Raw genomic sequence first — 23,493 nt, forward strand, 5'->3', positions numbered from 1 at the left:
TGTTGCAGTTGAGAATATCTTTTTATTAATAGAGTAGGCATGAGCCTCAATTTAGCCTAATTATCTCGTTGGAGAACTTTTTTTCACCAAAAGGATTATAGATGATTATGGAATTGAATATAAAATCTACATGAATTTAAGATAAACATGTTATTTCAGGTACATTGGGAATCCTTAAAGGTATAGTCTTTTCAATTGTTGAGATACTTTGGAAATGGTCAAGAAGCATTGTTGAGATCAAAGTAGAGACAGTAGTTTCTAATGCTCTTTGTTATTACACAGCATCTATTACCACAGTTTCTCTGTCACAAGGGTTTTTAACTTTTTTCTCATAAATTGACATTCCAGTAAGCCTTTGAACTACTTCTCCACATTTTATATGCAAAACCAAAAATGTGTATTACAAGGAAATCTATTATATTTGAAATATTTAAATTTAAAATTATGGTGTATGTGCTTCTTAATGCATTAACAAATTTAGCAATAGGTCTCTGATAACTATTTTCATGTAATTTCATGTAATGATGAACCTAAATGACCAGATCAGGTACATGCAGTAACTTTTGTTATAAAAGTAATGCAAATTCTATTGGTGATAAAGGTATGGTACTGCTAATAATAGTGTAGTTTCCTGCCTATAGTAAAAATAGAAGAAAAAGCTCAGTTTCATTCAGCACTTAGTTTAAAACAGGGACTTTGAGTTTAAAAAAAAAAAGAAAAGAAAAATAGCCTCAGAATTAGACCCCTGACCTTTCAGCATTGGTACCTTACCAGTGAGAGGATGGTGTTTGCTCTTCTGTTGAGTGCCTGAAGAAGTGGTGACAGACCCTCTATCAGGCACTCAGTGTACTGTGTTGACTGAGGATGACAGTGGTATTTTGATCCAGAGATCATTCCAGATCAGGGCTGGATTGGGGACAGAAGATTGATAGATAAATTAAAAAAAAAAAACCTGAGTAAAAAATTAAAAAGCATATGTTCTAAATTGTAATAGTACCTAAGTACTAAATGTATAATATTTGATATATAATTTGAAAATTATGCTTGTTATATTAAAACTTTTGGTTATCCTGGAGAAAGTGTTTTCATTAAAGCAGTACTGTTTCTATGAAGTTTTTTATAGCTCTAGTTAGAATAAGTCACATTTTGCCAAACATTCTTTAATATTTATTTATTTATTTAGAGCGTGTGCTCATGGGTGGGGGTGACGCAGAGGAAGAGGAGAGTATTTTAAGCAGGCTCCAGCAGGGCTCGATCTCACAACCCTGAGATCATGACCTGAGCCGAAATCAAAAGTCAAGACAACTTTCAAAAAAAAAAAAAAAAAAAAAGAAAATCAGACAACTTAACCAACTGAGCTACCCAGGCACTACTGCCAAACATTTTTAACCATGTAGACTTGTTTTTGGTCAGTGACAAATTTATTTGCTTTAACATTGGATACAGAAATGTACAAAAATGTACATGAAACTTTTAAAATGAAATACATCTTTTGTTTTGGAATATAAAATAAGCTACCAGTTCTTTCTTTAATTGAAGAGTTATTGACTTACAGTATTAAATTAGTTTTAGGTATACAACATAGTGATTTGATACTTATCTACATTATGAAATGGTCACCGCAAGAAGTCTAGTTACCATCTGTCACCATAAAGAGTTGTTTACAGTGTTATTGACTATATTCCCTCTGCTTTACATTATTACCTTCCTGTTCCTTACTTATTTTATAACTGGAAGATTGTACCTCTTAATCTCCTTCACCTATTTTGTCCATTCTTCCACTCACCAGCAATAATAATTGGAACAAGAAGTAATTTTTTTAAGAATTTATGTAGTAAATGAAGACTTGAATTAATTTTATTTTAAGGCATAGTGAGGCTTATAATAGTGAAACCCCAGGGGCAGCCTATTGGCATCTTATCACAGCCACTTGGTGCTTGTGGTAAAAGCTAAGTGATCTCCGAATCTTCCTTTCATCATAAATGAAATGGGAGTAGGAAGAGTCCATACCTCAGACTTGCAGGGTAAAGATTAAATGTGGTTGTACACCATAAAATGGGGCTTTTGTACACATTTTTGATACCATTGCTCTTTCTCCCCTGGAAGAGAAAATTGTTAAGCATATAAAATAATTTTCATTCTAAATGCTCATCATTTTGATACTTAGTACTTCCTTTTCACAGGTTCCCCTTTATGGGCCAGTCCGTGACTGGAACGCAGACTAGTGAAGGCCAGAGTCTCCTCCCCCAGGCAATTGCGCAGGTACTGCTGCTTGTGACTAGTCACCCTAGAGGGGACACTTTCCTGTATTTCTCACCAAACCCTACTCTTTATACTTGAGGCCACTTTTTGAAAGTAGTAGAAACTTTAACACATTGTCAGAATACATTCTCGGTTCAGCAGAAATAAAGACATTTTATTACTTTTTTAAGGAAACCCAAATTGAGATTTAAAAACAATTTCTGAAAAGGATATATATATTTAAAAGTTAGAAAGTCACTTGGAGGGAAACCAAATGCTTAAGGTTTGGGGTTTTACTTTTATTTACTTTTAACTCTACAAGAACATTTTCATGTCCTACATTTTGGAATTAATCCATGACACATGAAATTGCTATAAACTGCGAAATAATGATTATAATCATTCTACTTGGCTGTAGTCATGTTCTGCTATTCATTCCATAGAATAATTTAGTTTTTGAAGATATTTTCCATTCATAATAATCAGCTTTAAATGTAAAATTTAAATGTTTAGTGTCAAGCAGTGTCCAGGAAAGTAGAACTGTTGATGAAGGTTTTTTATTTTTTCTAATGATTTTTTTTTCCAAGTATCTGCCTAGAAGAAAAAGAGAAAGCTTACCTACTATGTATTTCTTTGGAAATTTTCTTTGTTGTGACAGTTGTGCCTTAGATTTACCATGCTGATAATTATATTCTTTTCATTATTAAGAGAGAGGCACTATCTGATACAGGGGGAAAAAGCATAGACTTCATAGCAGAGTTTAAAAAAAATCTCAGTTCCACTATGAATTTACTGTGCAACTTTGGGCAAGTTCTTTAACCCCTGTTTTCTGATATTTTAAATGTTACACCACCTGCTTTGCCGTATTATGAGGATTACATGAATTATTCTGGCTGCTAGTAACATTCACAGTTGTTATCTTATATGCACCTCATGTCTAACAGGACCTGTAACAACTGAGCAAATGTTTTTTTCAAAGTTAATTTTATTTATCAGAGTATTGCCAGGAAATTGTTAGATTAATAATTATTTATTGAGTCTCCCTGGAAGAAACAAGAATACTTAGAAAAAATAAGATTAATATTTTTAATAAGTATTTTATTATTTGTGCATGTTAGAGAAAGTGGTTCTTGTTTATAAATAACTTTGTGTTAAAGAGTGGATTTTAGTAAATCTGAAACCCATATTTATGTCTTAATTGCAGAAAAAGCCAGATAGATTTCATCAGAAAGTAAAATTTTATGTAGATCTCTAGCTAAATACTAACAACATTTGACTTGCCCTAATATATTTCTGATGAATAATCCCTTCAAACATAATTGTTTTACTAAAATCTAGAAAATAAAACAGAGATAGTTTTAAATTTTCAGAAATTAGGTTGTCACCACAAAATTCATCCTACTTTTTTGTAAAAAATAAGCTTTAAAGATGTCTTAGGAAATTAAGGGGGTTTTCCTTCCATTTCTTTTTCATTCTTTTTTTCTATTTCTTTTTTTTTTTTTTAAGTTTTTCCCCCTTTAACTGAAATGTGGAATAAACCTATTTGTAAATTTTACTTATTTTAGGATGGCAGTATAACACATCAGATTTCTAGGCCTAATCCTCCAAATTTTGGTCCAGGCTTTGTCAGTAAGTATAAATCTAATAAGTTATGTGTTCTCTGGGGCTTGCTTGTTTGCACTATATTTGTGTTCTTCTTTAAAAAAAAAAAATGGAGTTAGTTTAGGTGTGTTATTTTAAGTCTAAGTGCCCTCATCTTTTATGGAACGTCACTGCCCTATTAGACACCTCTGTTCCTGAAGGCATGTATTTTCATTGCTCTTTTTCTCTATGCATGAAGAATTCTAGTTAGAGCTCAGTATTTTAATACAGAAAAACCATCTTCCCCATTCTCTTCAATATCGTTATTGCTGTTTTTATATATAGATTGGGCACTTTACAATCTGTAGAATTAAACCGCTTCTTGTTCTAATGACTGTCTGCCTGAGTGACAAGGACACTGAATGGGAACAACAAAGGGAATATACTTAGAAATAAGTTGGGTTAGCAGCATGGTGTGAAGGTCAGGGATGCAGGATGCCATGAAATCCTTTCTAGTTATCTTCAGGGGTCCCAAGGTGGTTCAGGATAGTATTTAAAGTTCTCCCCAAACTGAACCTTTCTGAAATCTTCAGACTGTTTAGCTAACTTTTTTTTCACCATTATTTTTCATTTTGCTCACCTCTGCTCTCCTGGTTCCAGAAACCAGAAAGGCTTTCCTTGCGGTAGGTCTCATTCTACCAGAAGCAGAACTTCTGAAATCTTGTGAAAAAGCCTGTTCTTGAAAAATGCCCTTCAAATTTAGTAGACTAGATTTCAAGTTCGTACATGTACTGGAACTTCTGGGTTTAGGAACAAACCCAAAGTCTGACCTTTTGAAATTACCCCTGCATTTAATCATAATTATAATTTGAGTACATATTTGCATTTAAAAACAAGTAAACTACTATAACCAACTGGCTTTTTCTGGCTTTATTGTGCCCATTGGCTTTGGTTGGATTCTTATTGTATGACAATATTCTGTTATTATTGATGTGATTTTTCAGCTAATGTCCTTCTTGGAATTGTATTTATTCATTTCTTTGTCTTATAGTGAATCAAAAAGGTATATTTTGAATTTTACTACCATAAAATGACCTTTTTTTTGTTTTTGGGATTTGGCATCAGTGACGTAAAGTGCCCTTAGAGAATAAAGAAGGAATATTGGTACAAAATGAGGAGAGATAACTTTTTGGGGAGATATTTATGACAGTCATAAAAGTAGAAAAGATTTTACCTGGTTGATAATTATTCCATACCTTTGCTTATTCATAGAAATATAAATTGTAAAATTCACAAAAGTTACCAATGTTTTTAACTTAGGGATTTCCTTTATAAAACATAGACTTCATGTTGGTCCCTAAAGAGAGTTTAGGTTCCCTTCCTCAAAAGTTTAGGATATTTTTTCACTATTAAGAAATAGGGAAAACTTTATAAACTTAGGAAAACTAGCATGGGAAATGATACCTAATCCATGCTCTGGTACCTCAATTAGTATATACCTAATTTTGTTTCTTCAAACAAAACATTTCAAAAATGTTAAAAAAATTACATTCTGTAAAATTGCATTAATACATATAACTTAATAGCTTGGTATGTGGGTTACAGAGTTTCATAATTAGTAGTGTAAAGCATTCCATTAGATAAAAGTCTTCTGTTTTTCAAAGATTGGATTTATAGCATTTCTACGTGTGAAGTTAACACGTGTACTAAGAAGATGCATTCTTTGGTTTCCTTGAATAAATATTTTTCTAAAGCCTCCTATTTGATAGTTGCATTATGGTCTAATATTTAGTATTATGTTTTCATGACACCTATTACAAGGTCATGGTGAATCTGCATTTTCTTTCAAAATGTAATTGTGTAACTTTTACATTGTTGGATTCTTTAGAAAATTAACACAGATGAATTTTTCATTTTTTCTTTAGATGATTCACAACGTAAGCAGTATGAAGAATGGCTTCAGGAGACCCAACAGCTTCTTCAGATGCAGCAGAAATATCTTGAAGAACAAATCGGTGCACACAGAAAATCTAAGAAGGCCCTTTCAGCAAAACAACGTACTGCCAAGAAAGCTGGGCGTGAGTTTCCAGAAGAGGATGCAGAACAACTGAAGCATGTTACTGAACAGCAAAGCATGGTTCAGAAACAGCTAGAACAGGTAATTTGAAGCATTCTGGTTGTTCTTTTTCACATAGGATGTTTTTATTATTCTCACTATTTTGGTCTAGAATACATTGGTATATTTTATGTAAAAGACACATTCCTAAAAAATGAAACCATTTTGCTATTACCTTCCATTATAAACCAGATGTTTCTCAAAATGCTCATTCTGAAATAACAATTATACTTAAAAAGAAGTAAAATTTTAAATTTTTATTTAAAATAAGATATTAGTAGTGTTCAAAATGGGTTAAGGGCTCACTTCTAACAATTACCCAAGTAAATCAAAGACTTAGCTTTAAATAAAAACCTGTGTACAGTACTTATAGCAGCTCTGTTCATGGTCACCAAAACCTGGAAACACACAAGTATCTTTCAGTAATGATAGTTGGACAGATTGTGGTATGTCCATACACTGAAATAGTACACAGCAATAAAAAGAACAAACTGTTGATATAGAACAACCTGGATGGATCTCAAGGAGCCTTATGCTGAGGGAAAGAAGCTAATAGCTAATCCTGGAATATTATATACACATTCCACTTATATAAGTTCCTGAAATGACAAAAATTACAAGGATGGACAATGGTTTATTAGTAGTTGCCAGGGCTTAGGCATGGGGCCAGGAGGGTTTGACTGTAAAACAGGGGCATGAGGGCATTTTCTGGAGTGACAGAACTCTTCTGAATCTTGATTGTGGTGATGGCTATGCAAATCTCTATGTGCGATAAAGCTCATAGAATTGTACATCAAAAATAGTTTTATCATTTTTAATTTTTTAAAGGAAATTGAAAGGTAATCCAATGTTAGTAATATAAAAGGAAGGGTCCAGAGTTGATTGACTTAATTAATAAAAATCAGGGTGCTGTCAGTGTAGTGAACACTAGTAAACATATTCATATATGTTATCTTATTTAATCTTCTCAACTTTCTGAAGAAGCTAGTATTGTCATCATTTTACACAACAAGAGTCTCTTGAGTCATCACAGAGGTAGGTGATATGTTGGGTCCTAGCTGATTATCGGGGTAGGAATTTTTTGGCTCAGATGTCTCATCTCCAAGCTATAGCAACCACAGTGATGTACCAACAGTAAAGTGATTCTAGTGTAATCCCTGTTGTTAAAACTAGGACAGTTCTGGAATGAGACAATTCTCTCTCCATTTACTCTATGGGTCCATGTTTATTGCAGGTAAAATTCTTTTAATGATAGGTATTTCTTATAAAGTAATTTTAGCACCTTTATTGCCTTCTGATGTCTTTCTGTAAATTCCTTATGAGGAGGGCCTGGCTTTTGCATATCAAAATCCTATGGATCAAATTCTATTTAGAAGGAATACTGTACTTGGAAAATCGAAGACATCATCTGTTACTGTAGAGTCGCCAACAATCCAGTAAAATCTCATTAAGATAAGCAATTGATAACATGTTTGAAAGTATTTTAGAATGTCACAGGAAAGGCATGTATGACCTCCTTTCTGTATTCCAGATACTGTTGTAGGTATTTATTGTGTGTTTCTATTGTTTTACCAGTTCCATGGTAATTCCTCAGTTCCAGCCCAGGTCCCTGGCCAGGAAGGAAGAAAACTAAGTTAGCTCTGCAGCTACTGGAGACCCACCAAAACCATTATGTGCAGAGAACAGGCTAGTCTATCTGGGATGGAGTGGAAGAACAATTAGAAATTATGGGCTCAATGTATTAGTAAAATATGCATCCAGGGTTGGGAAGTTCCAGAGCATGTGTGTCGCACCAGCATCTCTTCTTCCCCTTCCTGAGCAAGATGCATCCTGAGGACATGGGCTTTATCTTTACTGAGATTGTTTTGTAGCATCTGGTACACTGGGGTATAAGGGTTTTTGGAATGAATTGATGGGCACAGGTCAGTCCTTATATTAAGAGCTTGTTAGGAATTATTAAAAATATTACCTCAGAGTTTTGGATGTTTTTTTTAGAAATTATAATTTGAGTGTGTGAGCCCTTAAATTCAGAGTTTTATATTAATACAGTCTTTTTAGCCTGTAAGGGTGGGGTGGGGTGATGTACCTGCTACTATTTCATCTTGTTTTAATACCTTGTGTGATTTTGTAGACCTAACAAATGAAATTTTAACCTGTTAAAATGGTTCAAGTTTGAATTAGATGCTGGTTATTCTAACTTTTTGTATGAATGTTAAGGCAGGTCAATTAGCTGATTCCTGTGTAGCCTTTGTTTATTGTTTTACCTTTTTGATGTGTAGGTTAAATAGTTTATGACTTTTGTGGTAAGATTTTTAAAAATATTTATTTCAGAAAAATGTGTTTCCAATTTGTTTTGGTGTATCATATGTAAAGAAATTTTACAAATGACTTTAGGAAGATCCTGTTGTTAAAAGATTGGCAGTCTTTAGTGCTTATCGATCCAATTTTTTATGATTTTTGCCACTGCCTAAGCAAAATATTTTTGCCACTGCAAGATCTGCCTTATATGTAATCCCCACCGTAATCATAGCCAGTGATCTAATTTAATACCTGCAGGATAAATAAGTAAGCCTAACTTTATGATTCCAGATCCGTAAACAGCAGAAAGAGCATGCTGAGTTGATTGAAGATTATCGGATCAAGCAGCAGCAGCAGCAGCAGCAGCAACAGCAGCAGCAGCAATGTGCCCTGGCCCCACCTGCCGTGATGCCAGGCGTCCAGCCCCAACCACCCCTCGTTCCAGGTGCCACTCCCCCTGCCATGAGCCAGCCCAGCTTCCCCATGGTGCCACAGCAACTGCAGCACCAGCAGCACCCAGCGGTCATTTCTGGGCATAGCAGCCCTGCTAGAATGCCCAGTTTACCTGGCTGGCAGCCTGCCAGTGCTCCTGCCCACCTGCCCCTCAACCCTGCTAGGATTCCGCCTCCAGTTGCCCAGTTACCAATAAGAACTTGCACACCAGCACCAGGGACGGTGTCCAGTGTAAATCCACAGAGTGGACCACCACCACGGGTGGAATTTGATGACAATAACCCCTTCAGCGAAAGTTTCCAGGAACGGGAACGAAAGGAACGCTTACGGGAACAGCAGGAAAGACAGCGCATCCAGCTCATGCAGGAGGTCGACAGGCAGAGGGCTCTGCAGCAGGGGGTGGGCATGCAACAGCATGGCCCACTGCGCTCCCAGATGCCGTTCTACGGTTCTGACCTGCCTTGTGACTTCACCCAGCCTCCCAGGCCCCTTCAGCAATCTCCACAGCCCCAACAGCAAATGGGGCAGGGCTCACAGCAGCAGAGTATACAACAAGGATCTATGAATTCCCCTCCCACTCAGACTTTCCTGCAAACCAACGAGCGAAGGCAGATAGGACCTCCCTCATTCCTTTCTGACTCGCCATCGATTCCTGGTGGAAGCCCAAATTTCCATTCTGTGAAGCAGGTGCATGGAGGGCTTTCTGGGACCAGCTTCCAGCAATCCCCAGTGAGGCCTCCGTTCACACCTGCTTTACCTGCAGCACCTGTAGCAACCAATAGCAGTCTCCCTTGCGGCCAAGACCCTGTAGCAACCCACGGACAGAGTTATCCGGGATCAGCCCAGTCTCTCATCCAGTTGTATTCCGACATAATCCCAGAAGAAAAAGGGAAAAAGAAAAGAACAAGAAAGAAGAAGAAAGATGAGGATGTGGAGTCCACTAGGGCTCCATCCACCCCCCACTCAGATATAACTGCTCCACCCACCCCAAGCATCTCAGAAACTACCTCCACGCCAACAGTGAACACACCCGGCGAGCTGCCCCCACAAGTCGAACCTGAGTCAATGGAGCCTGTCTGCCCATCAACTCCTAACATGGCAGCCAGCCAACTGGGTACAGAATTAGAAAACAAGCTGCCCCAAACTGATTTATCACAGGGAACTCCAAATCCACAGACTTATGCAAACCCGGAGGTGGATAAGCTCTCCATGGAAACCCCTGCTGCAGCTGAAGAGGTAAAAGTAGAGACCACTGAACCACTGCAGTGCCCTGGCCAAGATGGGCCTGACCGGGAGGAACAGACGGGGAACGAGGCTGAAGGAAGAGCTGTGGCTGGTCCTGTCTCCTCAGCACAGAGTCCTCCTCATTCTGCTGGGGCCCCTGCTGCCAAGGGAGACTCAGGCAATGAACTTCTGAAGCATCTGCTGAAAAATAAAAAATCATCTTCCCTTTTAAGTCAAAAACCAGAAGGCAGCTTTTCAGAAGATGACTGTACAAAGGATAACAAACTAGTTGAGAGGCAGAACCCAGTCGAAGGATTGGTAAGTGTGCTCACTGAAATCTGTAACTTCCTCATTTCCCCTTTGTTTTAAATTAGTTACAGCAGATTAGTGCCAACCATGTTACTAATTTCAACATTACTTTGCTACTTTTTACTCTAAAGAACAAATTTTAATTTTTTCTACCTCTGAGGAGCCCATGTTTTGACTCACACCCATAAACCATATTAAGGAATAATTTGTTTACTTTTTTCTTCAAAAATCAAAGACATGTACTAATGCATTTCATGTGTAACACGTGCCTGTCAGCTGAGTACTACCACATGAGTTGATTTAGCTAAAGCAAAAAGTGTATCTTTATTGCAAGTAAGTACGTAATTTCCGTATAGATCATAGCTCCTGTACCCATTAATACTGGTGGAGACTCTCAGGGCTCCCAGAGGTAACACATTGGGAATCCATTGTGTTGCAGTGTATTAATACTTGATTTAGTACAAATGAAATCTTATACTTTTTATAGCTTTCCATATATCAATATTGTGCCCTTTTTAAGGTATAAAACATTGAGTTTGTCCTTTTTGTTTGTTTTTGTTTTTGTTTTTTGGTATAAAGAGGTTCTTTGTGGGGATCCCTGGGTGGCGCAGCGGTTTGGCGCCTGCCTTTGGCCCAGGGCGCGATCCTGGAGACCTGGGATCGAATCCCACATCAGGCTCCCGGTGCATGGAGCCTGCTTCTCCCTCTGCCTATGTCTCTGCCTCTCTCTCTTTCTCTCTCTGTGACTATCATAAATAAATAAAAATTAAAAAAAAAAAAATTAAAAAAAAAAAAAAAAAAGAGGTTCTTTGTAAATATACCTTTACGAGATTCCATCCCATGTATTTCAGTGAACTTCTTGAGCTATTTCCTAAACTGGGTTTTTGGGTTGTAAGAGTTGGTCTGCTTGAATACTGTTGCTTTCTTGTCTTTCAGAAGCTACAGTGCCATTACTGGTGTATTCATAAAGCTTTCCCTATAGTGCTTCTTGATTGGTATTTTACAGTTTTCATTTTTTAATTGGATGGGGTGAAGTGGTATATTTCGTTGAGATTTTCAGTCTTAAGGTTGTATTTAATTAAGCCGTTCTTTTAGCAAGTGTTGTTACTCTTTGTTTTCTTGTGTGACCATTTTGTAGAGATTGAGTGCTGGCTTGAATAGATTCAGGTAACTTTTATAAACTTCAGTGGTAATGTTTTTTCAGTCCAATTTGTCACCACCAAATATGCCCAGTCTCTGACTACTTTCTCACTGCATTCTGTGCCCCTAGGAATACTGAATTACTTCAATCCCCTCAGGGTCTTTCTGATTCCACCTTTCCATGTATGGCCATATGCTGCTGTTTCTGCCTATTGCTCTCCTTTCTTTTTTACATCTGGCCAATGTCTTCTTTTAAAACTCAGTTCTAGAATCATCTTCTCCAGATCTTTCTCAGCTCAGCCATTCTCAAATGTGTTGATGCCCATGTGCTCACATAGCAGTTTTTATAATACCACTTAAATAGCTTCTTGAAGGGCATAGACTGCATCTTGAGGACCTTTATATTCACAGTACTTAATACAGTATTAGCACATAGTAAGTACTCAGTGTGTGGAATTGAAGTTAAGTCTTAAAACTGATAATTATATGTTACATAGAGAGGATGTTATGATAGAAAAAGGAAGGAGATCAATTTGCATATGTATAAATGTTTGGACTGTGTCACATTGGTCTCATGTCCATTTGGGAGGGTGGCAAGGGGCCAAGTGACTTACTACTAGGGGTAATGATGGCTTGCCATATCCTGAGTAGGTCTCTTATGCTGAGCACTTGCTTGAAGATATCATTTAGTCATGTGGCACTTACTATCCTCCATTTACAAATTATGAAATCCCATTTACTTTCTAGTCACGCAAAAGGCAAAAGTGCTGTGGCAGTAGTTGAATAGACAAAATTTTCCTCCATGCTGAGTTTGATTGTGTCTTCACACACAAGTTGGGGTTAGGAGAAGAGCAGCTTCCTGGTTGCTGTGCAGTGGTAGAGCCTTCTTGGAAAGTTTATGAGGTTACTACTCAGCCTGCTTTAATTCCCTGTGTTACCTCTTAACAAGAGGATGGTCTGGGCGGGTTCAGCCCTTCTGTACCTTGATGTCCTCATCTGTACACAGCAGAAGTAACACTATTCCCTATTATGTAGGGTTGCTGCAAGGATTAACAGAGTTAAAAACATTTTGCTGGTAATGTCTGTGAAAGGTGCATACCTTTGACCTACCTATTATATATTGAGAAATTTGGCATAAGGGCTGTAAAACTCTAAAGTGTGCAAAGATGTAACCACATGAATAGCTAATGTCCTATCTACTAAAAGAGAAAAAAAGTGAGAGAAGGAATTTAAGAAAATAAGTTTAGTACAGTATTTATTGATTAAATTATTTCTATAAACTATCTGAGTTTTGTGGGGGTTTTTTTGCAGCTACTAAAATTTATGCTGCATAAGAATGTTTGATATTATGGAAAATAATATGTCAATCCACTAAAAAGAATACTAAGTGTGTCCATTGTGTTTTAGCACAATATATGTAGGCATAGGTAAAAAACCAAACATACATTAACATGTTAACTTTTTATCTCAGGCACACATTTGGATGATTTTTAACCTTTGTGTTCCCCTATAATTAGAAGTATTCTTTGAAATGTAGTAATACCTGCTTTTTAGGGTAATTCTGAGAATTAGAGATAATGTCTGCAAAACACTTAAAATGCTTTAACCCAAACGCACTTAATAAGCAACTACATTATTAACCTCTTATAAGCCAATAAGACATTCTTAGGTCCGTGGTACTCAAAGTGTGATCCTTGGGTATTGACCCAAGGCATTGACCTTACTTACTGGGGAACTTTTAAAGAAATACACAATCTTATTCTCCAGCACAGGCTTACAAATCAGGATGTGTTTTTAAATAAGAGCCCACACGATTCATATGCATATGAATATGGAGAGGCACACGGTTCTAGGCCTTTGGTTCTCAAAGCTTTAATATGTAAAGGGCTTGTTGAAACACAGGGTGCTGGGCCTCACTCCCAGAGTTTCTGATTTAGTAAGTGGAAGGTAGGACAAGGGAGTTTGCATATTTAAAACCAGCCTCAGGTGGTACTCCATTCGCTGCTCTGGGGACTACTTTTTGAGAACCATTGATCTTACCCTGGAATCGGTAGTCTGAGTCTGCTTAGACCTTTTACCCTTTCTTTTTTAAGATTAGAATGGTTTTTACATCTTCAAATGGTTGAAAAACACTCTAAAGAAGAGTAATATTTCACAACATGTGAACATTACATGAAATTCAAGTTCAGTGTCCATGAATTTAAAAAGTTTTATTGGAACACAGTCGCACTTGTTCATTTATGAATGCTCTGTGGCTGCTTTGGCAGTACCGGGGCAGAGAGCTGAGTAGTTACAGTAGGTACTGTGTGGACTGCAGAGTCTCAAATATTACTATTTGGCTTTTTATAGAAAAATGTTGCCATGCATGCTCTAAGCCATTTAAAATGAAACTGGAAACTATAATCTTCAAACCCTCGAAGATTTAGTGCAGAATACATCAAAATAAGTCTAGCAATTGTAGTTACCTATCTAGCAAAGTTATAACTATAATGTTTAGAAATAATGGCCCCTAAAAGAACCCCCCCCCCCCCCGCAAAAAAAAAAAAGAATTCCCATATTTTTTAGGTATTGATAGCACTACCTTTAAGAACCTCTTCAAGGACTGGTTATTCTCACTTTTTCTTAGCCATTAAGTAAAGACAAAGGTTAAAAAGAAAAAAGGTTTATGTGCTAGCATATACATAGGCCTTCTCATTGACTTTAAGTATATAGCAGTTGTTACTCAGTCACATATAGAATCATGAGCTAATTTGGATGACCAGTGTTGTTTGTTTTTATTGGTCTGAGGCTAGCTGTTCCTCTCAGCAAAGGTGCACGGGCTATGGAGCTTATCTGTGGTTTCTACAGACCTTGTATTTCACCCATTCCTGAGGGGATCCCAAAATAACTCATCAAGACCGCTGTGCAGAGGCTACCACAGCCTCTGGCTAAGAGCATGCCTTCCTCCACAGCTTCCAGAGAGCAGGAACAAGGAGCTCTGGTCTGCCCTGGCATCCGTGCGCTCCGCCTGAGGAGTAATGCTTGCTCTGAAAGGGAAAGTAGCCACACTTCAGAATTCTGTTCTTTCCTCAAACTTCGCAGCTTACCAATTTCTGTACTCGAGAATAATGTTTGAAAACGGGATGATATTTCAGAAAACAGCCCATTTGAGGCCACTGCCTTTCCTCAACTTTTAGTATGCCTGGTAGGAATATGTATCATAGGATGGAACTGAATTAGCATGAGCTACAAAAATCCAACATGTGAATAGTTCACTTATCTCTTAACCTTTCCAATTACATTAGCAAACTTTGGGGGCTCAGATGCAAGGTGGTTTTGGATGTGGCAACAACCAATTGCCAAAAACAGATGGAGGAAGTGAAACCAAGAAACCTCGAAGCAAACGGACTCAAAGGACAGGGGAGAAGGCTGCACCTCGCTCCAAGAAAAGGAAGAAGGATGAAGAGGAGAAACAAGCTATGTACTCCACCACTGACACCTTTACCCACCTGAAGCAGGTGAGTCCCTCGGAGCAGCTCCTTTAAAAAGTCAAGGAAGTGAGGCATCAAGTGCTTTTTCAACCCTATTAAACTGAAATTTCTCTTTATCACCATATTTCCTAATTAAAGTAGTCACAGGGATAAATGGTGTCTCAACAAGGAGTCTAGTAGATTTCTAAATGCAAGCAAAACTGCACCATATCCTATTGGCACCCGAAAATGGCAGTTAGATGGATTGGTAGGTGATGGTCAAGATTTACTTGTGTTCAAAAGGAGCAGCCTCAGCACCAAGAAAGACTGTCTGTGTTACTTGTGACTCTGGATGCAAGGAAATGCAACTGCTGGTCTCCCCACAGTAAACTCTATTCTTACACCTGTGTAGTTGTTACAGAAGGTGGGAGACAGCCACTAAGAGTGCCACTGGGGGATACCTGGCCTCCCTTCATGCCCCGATTCTTGCTGAGCAAAGATAAGGAACGTGTTTTTCTTGTTAGATGCCTGGCAGCATCCCTTTAAGACATATAAGAATAAAACTCATTTTTAAATATATCTCAGAGATTCTGTGGTCTCTCTCACTTATTCTAGCATTTTGATACTCAAAATTTTTAAGTCTTGTTTTTCTCAAGCCTTATTGGACTAAGTTGCCTTGGGTCTTAGAAAAGTTGCGAAACGCTCTGTTTTGTTGACCGTGTACATTACTCTTCAATGTGTTTTTTAATAGCAGCTCTCTCTGCTCCCTCTAATGGAACCAATCATTGGAGTGAACTTTGCGCACTTTCTTCCTTATGGCAGTGGCCAATTTAATAGTGGGAGCCGACTTCTAGGAACTTTTGGCAGTGCTACCCTTGAAGGGGTTTCGGATTACTATTCTCAGTTGATCTACAAGGTATGTTTCTTCGCCAAGGTCTTACCTTGCTTCCTCTTTGGATACCATGCCAGAATTGGTAGAGCTTATCTTGTTTTTCCATCTAATCTTCCAAGTTTCATTTAAACTTTATTAGTTCAGCTAAAAGGTTAAAATTTCACTGGATGAAGAGTTTCTAACATAAACATTTGAAATTTTTATAGGTAAGAATACAAATAGTGAAGAGCATCCATCATGTATTTCTATGGTAGAGAAAATACCTGTTTTCCTATAACCTTTATTAACTCTTAAAATCAATCCAAATTCATAGTAAATAGAATTTAAAAATGTAGTTAGCAATTTTCCCTGAAAAATAAAATGAAAAAATTGAAAAATGTATTTTGTCTAATGATTTAGGTACTAATTACAACTAGACATTAATTCTTAAACTAAAAAATCAAACTAAAATTTATCTTTTGGTATTATTATTTTAGCGTTTTATAACAGCCTCATTAGACTTTCTTTACTTCACATCTGACTTATGTAAAATGATCTTTTTTGCAAAAATATTTGAGAGTATCATCAGTTTCCTGGAAGGCTTCTCTTCTTATGTTAGTATTAAAGTCATTCTCTTGTGATGCTCCATTTATTATCATTGTCGGCTTTTCTCTTCAGTTAGAACCTGTCCTAACTCTTGTAAACACCTTCTCTTCTGATGCAAGCTATTCTCCAACACAACTTCATTACCTTCATGAAATCCTAGATCTTTGCAAGATTTGTAATTTCACCTTGCACTTGATTTTCATGGTATTACTGGTAGATTCCAACAATGCCTGAGAGACTGATCAATCAATCAACAAATGACAAATTGATGACACATGCTAAGCAGAGAAAAATGTTTGGAGGGGACTCCCATTTGTTAATGATTTAGGCATTTCAGTGTTATTGCTGTGACTTTTGCTTCTTATAGAGCTTTTGGACAATCCAGATTCTAATATTGAGGATAGGAGTATGTAGTTAGAGGATTAGGACCACAAATTCTCAAGTTTTAGTTTTGTTTTTTTGTTTTTTTTATAGAACTGGGGCATATCTTAATGAGAATTTAATAATTGAACTTTTGAGAACTCTTTGCAATTTATTGATTGAATTTTAAAGCTGTCTTTCACTGGCTATAACAATGAGATTTAAAAAGACATGAATAGAATAATGTAACTGCTTCTTAATGCAAGTACTCAAGCTGGGCAGAGTAAGCAAATGGCTAATTTGTCCATACAAGCATGAGTATTTCTTTCACCAAAAAACCTCCTTGCCTTGGACCTTTATTTTTCTTCTTGGTATGCATTTAGGAATGAAGATGCATCTTGATGACATTTCTGTAGCCTTGCTTCCATGTGCTAAAAATTCACAGAACTAAGTTTTAGCAAGGTCATGGCATATTTGCTCTGTAGCATATAATTTAAAATTTTTTGGTCTCCTGCAGCAGAATAATTTAAGTAATCCTCCAACACCCCCTGCCTCTCTTCCTCCTACACCACCTCCTATGGCTTGTCAGAAGATGGCAAATGGTTTTGCGACAACTGAAGAACTTGCTGGAAGAGCCGGCGTATTAATGAGCCATGAAGGTATGATGTTACATCTCTGAGTTGTACACCTTTAAGGAGTGTTCCCTTTGCCAACTGTATATGTTAGAAAAGCAGTCAGACTGCGAAGTTCTACCCATGTATCTGTTTTGATGAAATCTATTTTTTGTTTATGTGTTTTTGCTTTTCCAGTTACCAAAAGCCTAGGACCTAAACCATTTCAGCTGCCATTCAGACCACAGGATGACTTATTAGCCAGAGCTATTGCTCAAGGCCCAAAGACAGTTGATGTTCCAGCCTCATTGCCAACACCACCTCATAATAATCAGGAAGAATTAAGGTAGAGTTCCTTTTCTCTCACAAATTTTTTAGTTACTTCATATTTTTTAAAATATGTGTATATTTAGCAGAGTGCCTATAGGGATCACATGTAAAAACATTTAAGGGGTAAACATTTGATGAATAGTTTTCTTTAGAACCTTATTTATAAAATATTCTTACTGTTGAATGTAATTAGTTTGTACATTTTTAAATTCCTGAATGGTATAGAAAGTTCAACAAATAATCAAATAGGCACTAAGGCAATGGGAGTCTCTACACAAAATATTTCAAAGATCATTGTCATTTATTGATGTTTGCAGATGTCTAAAAAGGGCGGCAGTCACAGATATCAGAGAATGCTTGCATGGAAGGAAATTTAAGGACTATCCCATCCAGAGCTTCGTACTTCTTTGTGTCAGCTCTTTAGACCCAAGATTCTGAGGGGAGAATCTGCTTCCCTTAGTAGATAATCTCAACCCACCTACCTATATCTAGGAAAGGTTCTTAATGAACTTCATCAGAGGATTCTCTTTTTCTTGGATAATCTGATAACTACCCTCTATTTGATGAGACATCAATTAGATTAAGTCCCTTACTTTATACTAACATGAAAACTGGACCAAAGAGAAGTTACTCGTCCAGATTTAGAATCCGGGTCTCCTTGCTCTCTTCTGCATCTAACTGCTAGAAATTGCTAGACTGGTGAATCGAGAGTAGTTGTAGGAGGCAGTCTCCTAGATGTGTATGGGTGGGGATCCGCTCCACTCCTGGATTTCACAGGGGCTCTGTCTGGAAGCCACTCTTGAGTCTTCTCATAATTTTGCTGCTCAAATTCTCTTTCATGACAGTGTCTCCTCAGGGGTGGGGGAAATAAGAGACCCCAGGTTTGGGAATATCCTGCAGCATCAGCTTGAGACCACACTTGCCCTCTGACCTCAGTCACCCTCGTTAACTTCTGGCTTCTTGGGTTAGACCATTCTCCTCTTCTTTTCCCCATATTTAGTCAGTTAAGAAAAATAAAGGCCTATGAAGCCCTACTGACCAAGTGTTCCCTGCGTTGCCACTATGCGGGTGTGCGACTTGGCTTCCCTTTCTGGCTGCACACTGTTCCCATAGTCTCAGGGATCTGGCACTTGGCAGAGGTGTGAGTATTCATCCTTTCTCTTCTGTGTTATAATCTGATCATCATCTTTCTTTGGCCGGTCTTTAAACTTTGATGCTGAAGTTTAGTCAGGAGGAAACCTATTGTTCAAATTGCTTAATAGTTGTAATGTGTTTCTTAGGTCTTTTTCTGAGAGATTTATTCTTTGGCCCTGAACCTGCTCTTTGACTTCTTACATTATTGCCATTGTCCAAGGGAACCTTGTAGTCATGCTCACAGAGAGGGCGCGGTGGGTGGAGGAAGCCCCCAGGCATGGATCTGCACCTGTTGATGTGTTCTGTTTGTTCTTCCCTCAGGATACAGGATCATGGTGGTGACCGGGATACTCCTGACAGCTTTGTTCCCTCCTCCTCTCCTGAGAGCGTGGTCGGGATGGAAGTCAGCAGGTACCCAGATTTGTCGTTGGTCAAAGAGGAGCCTCCAGAGCCTGTGCCATCCCCTATTATTCCTATTCTTCCTAGCAGTGCTGGGAAAGGTAGGGAAAGTACTCAGCCACATTCTTTCTCTTTACAGTGTGCCAGTTTACTAATGTTTGTATATTGATTTTGAGAAGCTATTAACACTCAGTCCATCTTTCCTTCTTTCTCTCCTCCCCCCCCCCCCCCCCCCCCCCCATTTAAGGTTTGGAATCTAGAAGGAATGACATCAAAACTGAGCCAGGCACTTTATTTTTCACACCACCTTTTGGTTCATCCCCAAATGGTCCCAGATCAGGTCTTATATCTGTGGCAATTACTCTGCATCCTACAGCTGCTGAGGTAAAGACAAAATACTCTTTAACATTATAAACTGTGTCCCCCGTTCTTAAAGGTGTGTTAGGTGGCTTACAGCAAGATGTGCACAGCAGGGTAATGGCGGACAGAAACTCCCTGTGAGAGGTAGGATTAGCAGTCATTGAGATGTCTGTGTTGCTTCTGAGCACTCTGAAAAAGCATCACATTGGTCTCAGCTGAAGCCGGGACAGAATAAAGTTTGTGTTCTCGTGTTTTTAGTAAAGGGTGTGGAGAGAAACTTTTCAATAATTACACATAGAAAATGAAGCAGCAAGAAAGAACTTTGTTGACAGTAAAAGTTTTACAGAAGCAGTGTAAGTGTTGAGGTAGCAGCTGCTTATATCAAACACTAATAAATTGCTGAGAATTTTTTTCTCTCTCAATTCTGTGAGGATATTGGCAACCTTACTGATGGTATAGTGATAGGACGTTTTGGTCATCCACATAACTTAGCAGTTGGTAGGACAGTGAATGCTCTTGTGGGCTGTCGCAGACGTCTGCCCAGACCTGGACAGAGTCCACTTGGAGGGAGTTTCTGCCCAACTATGAAACCTGATGAGGCTTAGTGCCCTCCTTGTGGCTGTGTCCTTTTCACCCGTCAGATAGTCAGATAGCTAACATCGCACAAATACTTAACATGAATTGGATCCCTGTATGAGGATTTCTGTTTAGGAAAGCTTGATAGGAGTACTGGTCCATTAAAAAAATTTTTTTTCCTGAGACTCTTAAGTCCAAATGAAACTTGTTGGATTTGTTTGCATTGTATGTGTCCTGCAGATAGCAGTGACCTGAAGAGCAAAGTTTGCTTCTGTGGCTCACTGTTGCCTTAGGCAGGGTAACACAGTGTTTACACTTTTGTTCTAGAACATTAGCAGTGTGGTGGCTGCATTTTCCGACCTTCTTCACGTCCGAATCCCTAATAGCTATGAGGTTAGTAATGCTCCAGATGTTCCATCCATGGGTTTGGTCAGTAGCCACAGAGTAAACCCAGGTTTGGAGTGTCGACAGCATTTATTTCTTCGTGGGCCTCCGCCAGGACCTGCAAACCCTCCCAGATTAGCAAGCTCTTACCGGCTGAAGCAACCTGATGGGCCATTCCCTCCAACAAGCAATGGTGAGCTAGTTTACTTTTTGTTAACCTCACATTCATTCTCCATTCACAAGTTAAGCTTATTCTCTTTAAAATCCTACTTAGTTTTGAATAAGTAACAGGTAGCAGGTTGGTGTGTAGTCCTGGGTAATTTATCCTTCTCTGTCATCTGTGGTATGATTTGCCATTAGTGGGTTGGGATGTCACCTGGGGAGTACTGGGCTGCTGACCTTCCCACAGCTTTGGCATCTGTGTGAGGGCCAGCCACACCAACCACCTCTCTTCCAGGAGCACACGCGGCTGGTGCCTGTGTTTCTGTCCCCTCTTCCTTTTGGACCTTGCACCCTCACTTCCATCTTGTTGGGCCTGTGCTTCCCAGGGGCATGCTGGTGCCATAGTCCCCAAGGGCAGGGCCGTCTCATCCTCACCTCTGCCTCTGCACCTCATCCCCTCAGAGTCTTGTTTTGGCCCTTGCCCGGCTCTCAGGACCTGGCCGCTTCTCACTTCTCATCTGAATTCTTACCAAGAGCTGCCTGTGCTGGGTTTCGGCCTCCAGCTGCTTCTGCCTTACTGATTTTTCCCTGTTTTCCTTTCTGCTTCCATGCCTCTCATGAATGATGTGCTCAGACTTTCTGACCACATTTTTATTTTGGCCCTAGAGCTCTCCTCAGCCATCTGTGACTTTCCAAATCACACTTATTTAAGACTCTTGTACATGGACCTCTTCATCTTTCATAAAACATCTTGTATCGTCTTAACTCTCAAACAAATATAGTATCCCCCACCCCACTCGCTTTGCACTTATGGGGAATATTTTAATCTATCGTGGTGGATCAGTTTTCTCTCATGCTCCTCACATACGAGCATCATTTCCCCAGATGCTTGAGAGTAGATGTGTCACTCTATTTAGGCTCCAGTGCCATGCATGTAACCACTGCTTAGAAGAAAATATTTTTATTAATAAAGAATAATTAATATAAGGTAAGTTAAATGAGCTGTGTTATAAGTTGATTTAGTGCAGTTTATACCTTGTACTACATTGTATTATCAATTAACTTTAATCACTAATGAAAGTCTTCTGCATTTAGGTTTTTCTGGATATAAGGATCCTAGTCATGGTATTGCAGAAAGCACGGCACTCAGACCACAGTGGTGCTGTCACTGCAAAGTGGTTATTCTGGGAAGTGGTGTGAGGAAATCTTTCAGAGATCTGGCCTTTGTGAGCAAGGTACTTTGGTATTCCTTCTCCAACCCACCATCTACCTCCTCTGAAAGCGTCCTGTACAGTGCTTTGCTCCTGTATCGCAAGAGTCTATTTATGGTAGCTCCATGGGACACATGTTCCAGGAAGTAGCCTCAGCATATATTTGATATGTTTAGCTTTAAACCAAACAGCAACAACAGACTGGTAAATTGGTTATTACGAGAACCACATATGTTTAAGTAGAGTGAAATATGGATAATAAAGTTTATTTTTATAAATTTATTTTCTCTTTGGCTAAATTATATGCTAAATATTGGCATGTAGTTACTTTTTTACTTTTGAGATAGAGAGCTACTTTCACTTTTAACATAGCATAAAAGCCAACAGTGGATAGATCTTGTTTTTATGAAATTTTGACTTGTTGAGAACCCCGTACATTTCTCTTTGCTTTTCAGGATTCCCGAGAAAGCTCTAATAGAATGGAGAAGGACATCGTCTTTTGTAGTAATAACTGCTTCGTTCTTTATGCATCAACCACACAAGCAAAAAACTCAGAAAGCAAGGTAAACTTAGGATAGTCACAATTAGTGAACAGTGTATAATGAGTGACTTCCGTGATTTGGGGTTACATTAATGGATAGAACAGGCGCATATCAATCACTCTGTGTGCAGGAAGTCTCAGCAGAGGCTCTGTGGGCTGGGGAAGGACAGCCCGTGCTGCTATTTCAGATAAATTCAGCTCATCTGGGATGCCTGGGTGACTCAGCGGTTAAGCATCTGCCTTCGGCTCAGGGCATGATCCTGGAGTTCCGGGATCAAGTCCCACATCAGGCTCCCTGCATGGAGCCTGCTTCTCCCTCTGCCTCTCTTTCTCTGTGTCTCTCATGGATAAATAAATAAAATCTTTAAAAAATAAATAAATAATCAGCTCATCTGACAAGAGGGGAGTAGGCTTGAATTATATCTTAACATTACTAATAACATCTTAAGTGATTACTAATCTCTTAATTACAACAATACTTAAAACTTCTATTGATCTTATCCTGATGGGAAAAGCTTTTCACACATTTTAAGTCTACTTCTGTATTTCGGGGTGAAAGCATTTTGCTCATTGCCTTGGTGGAAATGGTCTACTGTACCTGATTCTGTGTGATTTAAGTGTATTGTGGTGGTTGATACAGATAGACATTTTTAACCATTTGTATCGAAGGAAGCCGCCTTATGGAGTGATGTTGCCAGTCACTCTTCCTGGCAGATCACTGCTCTGCTGTCTGCTGGGAGAATGTTCTGGAGACTTATATTTATAATATGCAGTAGTTTCCATTATAATGAAATCAAATTATGTGCAGATAGGTTTAGACTTTAAAGTATGTTGAGGTGCATCAGTGGTTCAGTTGGTTAAGCTTCTGCCCTTGGCTTAGGCCATGATCCCGGGGTCCTGGGATCGAATCCTGTGTCAGGCTCTCTGCTCAGCAGGGAGTCTGCTTGTCCCTCTGCCCACACTCCCCAGTCCCCGCCCCCAACTCATTCCCTCTCTCTCAAAATAAATAAAATGTTAAGAAAAATAAGTTAAAATATGTCAACCTTGGGACACGTACACGTGGGTGGCTCAGCAGTTTAGAGCCTGCCTTCAGCCTAGGACGTGATCCTGGAGTCCTGGGATCCAGTCCCACATCAG

General features: G+C 38.6%; 1 protein-coding gene across 22 annotated transcripts in view; it reads left to right on the forward strand.

Annotated features, from left to right (window-relative positions):
- KMT2C (lysine methyltransferase 2C) overlaps positions 1 to 23,493 on the forward strand; it is a 284,203-nt gene that overhangs the window by 247,174 nt on the left and 13,536 nt on the right. For 16 of the 22 annotated variants that reach the window (XM_072776881.1, XM_072776873.1, XM_072776879.1 and 13 more), the window contains 13 exons: positions 2,184 to 2,262; positions 3,807 to 3,870; positions 5,748 to 5,980; positions 8,528 to 10,231; positions 14,647 to 14,859; positions 15,563 to 15,727; positions 17,166 to 17,307; positions 17,458 to 17,605; positions 19,045 to 19,223; positions 19,370 to 19,506; positions 20,386 to 20,635; positions 21,700 to 21,839; positions 22,271 to 22,378. In XM_072776881.1, coding sequence (XP_072632982.1) covers positions 2,184 to 2,262; positions 3,807 to 3,870; positions 5,748 to 5,980; positions 8,528 to 10,231; positions 14,647 to 14,859; positions 15,563 to 15,727; positions 17,166 to 17,307; positions 17,458 to 17,605; positions 19,045 to 19,223; positions 19,370 to 19,506; positions 20,386 to 20,635; positions 21,700 to 21,839; positions 22,271 to 22,378 — 3,562 coding nt within the window. The remainder of the gene's footprint in view (positions 1 to 2,183; positions 2,263 to 3,806; positions 3,871 to 5,747; positions 5,981 to 8,527; positions 10,232 to 14,646; positions 14,860 to 15,562; positions 15,728 to 17,165; positions 17,308 to 17,457; positions 17,606 to 19,044; positions 19,224 to 19,369; positions 19,507 to 20,385; positions 20,636 to 21,699; positions 21,840 to 22,270; positions 22,379 to 23,493) is intronic. The other 6 variants (XM_072776890.1, XM_072776892.1, XM_072776895.1 and 3 more) reach the window with 4 other exon arrangements.

Source organism: Canis lupus, chromosome 15 (assembly GCF_048164855.1).
Source record: "Canis lupus baileyi chromosome 15, mCanLup2.hap1, whole genome shotgun sequence".
Taxonomy (NCBI): domain Eukaryota; kingdom Metazoa; phylum Chordata; class Mammalia; order Carnivora; family Canidae; genus Canis; species Canis lupus.